General features: G+C 50.6%; 1 protein-coding gene across 1 annotated transcript; it reads right to left on the bottom strand.

Moving 5' to 3' along the window:
* Positions 1 to 684: 684 nt before the first annotated feature.
* On the bottom strand, positions 685 to 7,532 carry LOC306655366 (vasopressin-neurophysin 2-copeptin-like; the record flags this gene model as incomplete). The annotated part of the gene is made up of 4 exons (XM_079129719.1): positions 685 to 791; positions 883 to 1,078; positions 6,175 to 6,215; positions 7,382 to 7,532. The coding sequence occupies 4 exons, from the start codon at positions 7,530 to 7,532 to the stop codon at positions 685 to 687; spliced, it is 495 nt and encodes a 164-aa protein (XP_078985845.1).

The raw sequence follows: 7,532 nt of genomic DNA, 5'->3' as shown, positions 1-7,532 counted from the left end.
TCTCTCTGACAATGGCTCCAATTTCTTCCTAATTACTGCATGTGTGTGCCCCAGGGAGCAGCCTGAGAGGGACTTTAGAGACAGGGTGGTTGCTCCAGTGGGTCTGGGGAGGGGTGGGGAGAGGTACCAGTAGAGGGGCCATTGCCTTGCAGACCTCAGTTGACCCCATGGGGAGCTCTGGAGCTGGAATGCTCCTTCAGAGCAGAGGTGTCTTGCATTTGGACCCAAATTGACCAGCCACTGGATGTGGTCATCGGGAAAGGTGTGAGCCTCGACCAGGCTGCTCTGTGCTCCTCAGACCACCTGATGACCATATTCCTAGCTGCTTGTTGGCAAGCACTTTGGGAAAAGAGTCTAGGGAGTTCCTCTCCTTTCCTGTTCTCAGGATTAAACAGCATTGCTCCCATGGAGCCCCTCTGGATGTAAATTTCTCTTTTCATTTTGAGATATATTAAAAAGCCTCCAGTACCTTTGTTGTATGAACTGGCTGGGGTGTTTGGTGGTCTGTGCTCTAGCAGGTACCATCTCCCCTCCCCACCAGAGAGACTGAGAGGAACGCTGGGGTGCATTTATAAAGGTTTATTTTCTTTGCCACAGGGGGTGGGCAGAAATGCGTGGGATGGCTGGTGAAGGCAGCTCAAACCCTGATGGGCCTTCTGGGCTGGGTGGGCTTCAGTGCCCCAGCTATCTGCAGCAGATGGGCTCCTCCAGCTGGGTGGCATTGCTCCTGTCACGGGCTCCCCCGCTTTGGTCAAAGGCGGGGCGGCACGCAAGGTCTCTGGCGCACTTATCTGTGGGAAGGACCATAAGAGCGTGGGCGTCCTGGACCTCCACCTCTGTGTCCCCTGCACACACCCACCCCAATCCTCCCTAGTAGGGCACCTTCGTTGCAGCACAGGCCTGGGGCGCTGCAGCGGCTCCATTTCTGGCATGGCTTCAGGCTCTGCTGGCAGGGCGAAGTCAGAAAGTTCTCGTTGACGCAGTGGAGCGATTCCACGGCGCACACGATGCTCCTCTTCTCCTGGCAGTTGATGAAAATCCTCCGTCGGCCCCTCATCTTCTTCTGCTGGGAATGGCTCTGTGGGGATGGATGCAGGTGAGCGCAATCAGGGAGGTGGTGAGGAAAGTGGGGGCGCTCCTGAGGCCAGGCAGGTAGGAGGGGCACATCCTGGGTTCAGGGCCCCTGAGTGCTGGTGATAGTCACGGGACTGGGGTCCTTGGACCAGGAGGATCTTGAGAGCAGTCGAGGGCGGGTGCAAAATGGACTAAACACAGTTTTCAGGTGATTGACGACCAACTCTCTGTAACAGCCCTCAGCATCCTCACCTTCACTTGTGGGACAGTCTCCCATGGATTATGGCAGGAGGACACCTTCCTCTTAAAGGCTGAGGAGTCACTGGTGTGCCCTCCTCTGTCATCTGCCCACCAGACCCTAATCCACAGCTTCCCCTTGCCACATTATGCAAACTTCATCCCTAGGTCCTTGGACAGAGCCCCTGACCATATGCAGACCTCACATGAGTTTTTTCTCCCATGTCTGCCCTTGCAACCCACCACCAACCTGCTGGGCCTCACTTGGGTCCATGATCCAATGCTCACCCTACTATAGCCACCCAGATGGCTTTTAGAGCCCTCAACCCTGGGGAGGACATGCACACCTGGTATCTCAGACCTTCAAAGAAGTCAACACACTTCTTTGAAGTGGGGTTGGCAGTGGGGTTGGCCATCTGCCCAGTCTCACTTATTCTACAGCTCCACATGTAGCCACCTGTGGCCTGGGCAGAACCAAGCATGGTGATCGGATTTCCTTCAGCTCTGCCACAGCTGGAATTAAAAGGAATAGGATGGACACGCCACACAAGAGAATTGGGTTAGGTATCCAGCAGAACCCTCTTACAGGTGCTTGGGTGGTCCTTCTTCCAAGTCCAGCTTAGATCAGTAGCCATTTGTATGTGAGGTCAGCCACCTGTGGCTGAGAGCAGCTGGTGCTAGGTGGGAGAAATCCTTGAATTGCAGATGGAACAGAACCACCAATCCTCCAGCTAGTACAGATGAGAGGACCCTAGAGGCCCAGCACAGGCCTCCCCACTGCATTCTCCCTGATCCAACCCCAAGCCCAGTTACTGGGGAAGCATCTCCCAATTTCTTACATCCCCTGTGTGGATGGGGTCAGTGTCCAGCAGCCCCTTCTGCCCCTCAAGACTGGCTTCTTCCAAGGATTCCCTCTTTCCTAGCCCCGGTCCATCCTAAGGCACTGATCATGACTGGCATCCTGAGATGGTCCACAGTGGTACCTGAATCCTCTTCATTCCCAATCGTGATCTTTCTGCCCCCGCTTGGGCACATCTGAATGTAGCAAGCAGAGGAGAAGGCCAACAGGCCAAGGAAGCAGACGGGCAGCAGAGTGCTGGGCATCCTGTTGCTCCCAGTGAGGCCAGGGAACAGTACTCCTGGGCTGGCTGTGTGCTGCTGCCTAGGTGGTTTATCTATTTATGTGGGATGGTGTTCCTTCAGAGGTGATGTGGCAGCCACCTGTGTCATCCTTAAAAAAAAAAAAAAAAAAGGAGGACAGTAAAACATCACGTCCCTGAAACGCCCTTTTCCGTTCCCAAGAAGCTAGCCAAGTTAATGGAACATTTAAAGCCACTCCAGACATGAGAAAAGAATTCTGTCTGTCTCTTTGTCTGTCTGTCTGTCTGTCTGGCACTGGTAACTATAGCAAACAAGTGCTATCTGTAGAAACTGCTTTCTTGGACATTCAAAAAGCTGTTGGGGTGCTGTCCCTATGATGGGACAAAATAAGCTATGATGTCACTGATTCTGTCATAACCTATAAGCCCCTCTCACTGCCTGGTATGGAATCCAGCACCGTGCTCTTCCAGGCCGCCATCACTGAGCAATGCACTGTGAGAGTGCTGTGAGTCTTGCCTGTCACCAAAGGACCTTTCCTGAAAGCAGTTTCCAACAACCCGTGCATCACAGTCCATCTCAGGGAGTGTTCCTTGGGGTGTAAGAAAAGCATCCACCTCCCAGCACAACTGGCTGGGATATAAGCAACCCCTTTCCCCAAGGCTTGCACAGCCACCAGGACCCAAGCCACCTGCAGTGTGTCAGGCATCTGGGGACACATGTGGGTCTCTTTGTGCAGAATAAGGTAAAGGAAGGGCTCAGGTGACCAGAGTGTTATTGACCACACTGTGACAGAAACTGCTCTGGTTGTGACTTAAATTCAGGAAGAGGGACAGACTGGGTGTCACCTAGAGATCATTTTCGAGCACTCTGGCTGTCCAGAAGAGGGTGAGGGTCAAAGGACCCTTTCCACCTGACACAGCCCCTAGAGTAGGGGTAGAAGAATGTAGGGGCTGCTGTGTTCAGAGAAGGACCAGGCTTCAGCCAGGAATGGTGATGTAGGGAACAGCCATACCTGCCACCATGGGAAATTCTCTGAAAGCAGTTTTCAACAATCTGTGTATCATGGTCCATCTCAGGGTGTCTTCCTTGGGGTCTCAGCAAACTACACCACTTCCCTACCACAACTGGACATTACAAAATCCATTCTGGCAGCCTAGCACAATCACTAGGTCCCAAACTGTCTGCAGTGGTTGAAGTGTCTGGAGACACACATTGGTTTATCTTGCAGAAGATGGTAGAGGAGGGGTGCAGGCCACTAGAATGTCATTGGCCACAGAAACTACTGTGATTGTGACTCTGAATTTGGAGAGAAGAAAAGACCAAGTTCACCTCAAGACCATCTCCAAGCATTCTTGCTGTCCAGAAGAGGCTGGGGTTCAAATGGCCCCTTCCATCTGACAAAGCCCCTAGAGTGAGGATAGAAGGATTTCAGGAGCTGGTATGTTAAGAGCAGAGTCAACCTACAGGCTAGGACTGGTGATGCAGGGGACAGTCAGGCTTGTGGGGTCCTATCCACTTAGCACTGTTGCAGGACAAGTGACCAGGAAAGACACCCCTATTATGGCCATTTCAAAGGTTTTGTGTTTTTTTATATTTTTTTAATATTTTTAGTTGTAGATGGACACAATAACTTTATTTTATTTATTTTTATGTGATGCTGAGGATCAAACTCAGTGCCTCGTACGTGCTAGGCAAGCGCTCTACCACTGAGCTACAACCCCAGTCTTTGAAAAGAGAATTCATGCCAGCAGCCTCATGGGCAAGGTAGCCACTGTCATGGAGTCTAAAGAAGGCCACAGAAGCACAGGGGATTGTTCCCAAGGACAGGGGTATGGAAGACTTTAGGGAGAAGCTGAGGATGCTCCCACCACACACACACACCACTAGCAGGCATGGCTCAGGGTCTCGGGTCCTGAGACTGGAAGCCTAGGGGAACAATTTGTGGCATGTCCCCCATCATAGCCCTTACAGCCAGGAACATGGGTTAGGAAGCTACTCTGAGGAGCTAGATCTCCAGGCCCGGAAAGTCTCAAAGGTGCACAAACACCACATGGACCTGACAGCCACCTATCCCAACTCTAGGAACCTAGTCAAGTACTGTGACAGAGACTTTAGTGGATGGGGAAAGTCTCTTCACTGTGTTGACTGGTTACAATTCAAATATAGCATCTCATGGACCCCCAGACAACCCACATTCCGACACTTCCCGTGTAATTACCTCTTCTAAAAAGAACTTTTCCACACTTTCTGCAACCGTACATTCCCTATACCTCAACTCCTGATGTTGATCATACATCTTTTAAGAAGGGAAGACTTACCTCCTTAACCCCTCCCCAACACAAGCACCCTCCATCCACTGTCTCCTTCATACATTGATGTCATGTAGGGTAGAGCAGTATTACCTATTTGTTTGCAGTCACACCCTTCTGAGCTAAACCATGTGGTTATATGATGACCCTTCTGTGTCAGAACAGCTTTATGTGTTCCCTGGAGTTACTAATCAACTTGATTTTTCATTTGTAGTTCATTTACCATGTTTATCCACAAGCCAATATTCATTCTTCAACTCCTTCCACTCAGGTATCTGCCCAGACTAGCTCCCTGAAACTCCTGTTTTCAAGGTCATAAACTTGTTGCCACATTTGGTAGGCAAGACCAAGTCCTCATTGTCCATGCTCTGCAAGCAGCATTCAACACAGTTGCCCTGGTCTTTTTCTTAAAGCACACTTCCTTTGACTCTAGTGACACTACGCTTACTTGACTTTACTTCCCTCATACTGAACATGCTCCCAGTGTCCTTTTCTGGCTCCTCCTTTTACATGTTGGAGCATCCAGGATTTAATTTAAGTTTATACACTTCCTATAAGCTAATGATACTAAAATCCTTATCTCCGTGCTTGACCTCCCCCTAGTGTCAGACTCGCAGTCACTCAACTGCCCAGTGACACCTCCCTGTGGGTATCCAATGGGCCTCTGAGACTTAACATGGCAAACTAGGCTCTGGATCCTCTGCTGCCCCTGCATCGCCCAGGCTTCCCCAGCTCTGCCAGCACACCACCATCCCACCAGCTGCTCCTCCCACAACCTGACACTCAGCCCACTCACCCTGCTCCTTCTCTTCCCTCAGCCTCGGCAATCCTACCTCTCACCTGCATCTCGACTCTGTCTGCTTCCTGCCCCTCCTGCTTTGGGATCCCAGAACCTGCCATTCCTTGTCCCAGAAGGCCCTGCTTCCCTCACCCCTGCCCAGGATCCACTTGACGGGCTTACCTGGCTGCTATTTAGAGGAACCTGCCCTACAACTATGCCTTCAGGAATCATTTCTATAGTTCGTTCCTAAAGAATTTATAGTTTCTCTAATCTTTAATAGTATTAGAAACCATGAGGAAGAGGTCCAGAGTTCCCTCCTGAAGGTGAAGCTCTTGGTGTTGCTTTACTGCAACTGCTCTTTTGCCACTGATGACTGTTCTTCTTCCCCTTTAGAACAGTGAGAGGGGAGAAATCTCCAGATTAAACCCCAGATCTCTTAACTTTCTTTAAAGTACTCTCCTACACTTTAGTCTAGGTTGTGTGAGAACAGGTAAAAGTTCATTCATCTCAGCAGACCATCTGCCCCTCCCACTCCTCCTGTGTCTTTCTGTCCTCTCATGTGCAGCATCTAGTGGCCCTGCCAGTGTCCCAGGGGCTGGGCCTCATTCTCAGATGACTCTGCTGCTAGCAACAGCACAGATTTCTCTTTCCCCCAATTTCCATTTGTCTTACCTGAGGACTCTCCACCATGAAGACCCAGGAATGGTCTGTAACTGCGAAGAGGTAAAGAAAAGGGACCAAAATTATAGGAGCCCAAGAGGGCACCTTGTGTGGGATGGATACATTTGAGGAACATGCTGGTTCTGAGTCCGACAGGTGCAGAACTGAAGCGGATCCACCTCATGACTGAGTGAAGAGCCAGGGGCCCTGTGCTACTTGTCATCCAGCTACTGGGAGGCTGAGGCAGGAGGACTGCACCTTCCAGACCAGCCTCGGCAACTGAGCAAGACCCAGACTCAAAGGAAAATAAAAGTTCTGAAGATTTAGTTCAATGGTAAAACCCTCACCCAGCAGGTTATGGGCCCTCGAATGGATCCCCAGCTGTGAAAAAAGCGGAGGGCAAAGAAAACCACGGCTCCTGCCTTGATGTACATGGCCTCTCTCCTCTCCAGGCTCTGAGGTCTTGTTCAGGAGGAAGTCGACTCTGACCACCCTTGGAAATGTGAAAGCAGGAGTCTCCCTTATTCTCTATAGCTCTTACTAATCTACAAAAGTTGTTTCTTTTCCTTTTTGGGGGGTTGTACTGGGGATAAACCCAGGACCTTGCACATGCTGAGCACCTGCTCAGTCACTGAGCCACACCCCATCTCCTCTAACATCATGTGTTTATTGCCACTAAAATACATAATTGTTTATCTTTGTTTCTTAATTCTGTTGTTAGGTTTTCCTACAATGGCAAAATACCTGAGATATTAACTTAGGGAGAATTAAAGTTGATTTTGGCAATGGTTTCACAGATTCCGAGGACATTGCCAGTTGGCCTTGTTGCTTATGGTTCATGGCGAGAGAGCACATACTGGCGGAATCACAATGTGAAGCAAAATCACTCACCTTTGGGTAGGAACAAGGATTGGCCAGGGTCCCACAGTCCCCTTCAAAGACACACTCCCAACAGCCACAAGTCCTCCCACTAGGTGCCACCTCTTCCAGATTGACTCACATCCTAATAACACCATCCTAAGTACCTAGTCTTTAACACAGGAGGCTTTGGTGGCCCTCACTATTCACACCATAGCATTAGCCCTCTGGAACATGTTCACTGCTTCCCACCTCCTCTCCTCCACCTGAAAGTGAGCCCCATGAAGGTAGGATGCCCAACCCACATACCCTACCTACCCTCTTTCCTAGTCCCTGCCAGTCCTTGGGCACTACCCACTACCAGCAGGCCCGAGATGGGCCACGATGATACCTGACTCCTCTGCATTCTCAGTCATGGCCATATTGCCACCCTTTGGGCAATTCTGGATGTAGCAAGGGGAGGCGAAGGCCAGCAGGCCAAGGAAGCAGGCGGGCAGCATTGTGTTGGGCAT

The sequence above is a fragment of the Sciurus vulgaris genome (assembly GCF_902686455.1).
Source record: "Sciurus vulgaris genome assembly, chromosome: 2".
NCBI lineage: Eukaryota > Metazoa > Chordata > Mammalia > Rodentia > Sciuridae > Sciurus > Sciurus vulgaris.
The sequence above is the reverse complement of the archived record's forward strand: the minus strand, read 5'-3'. Positions and strand labels throughout refer to the sequence as shown.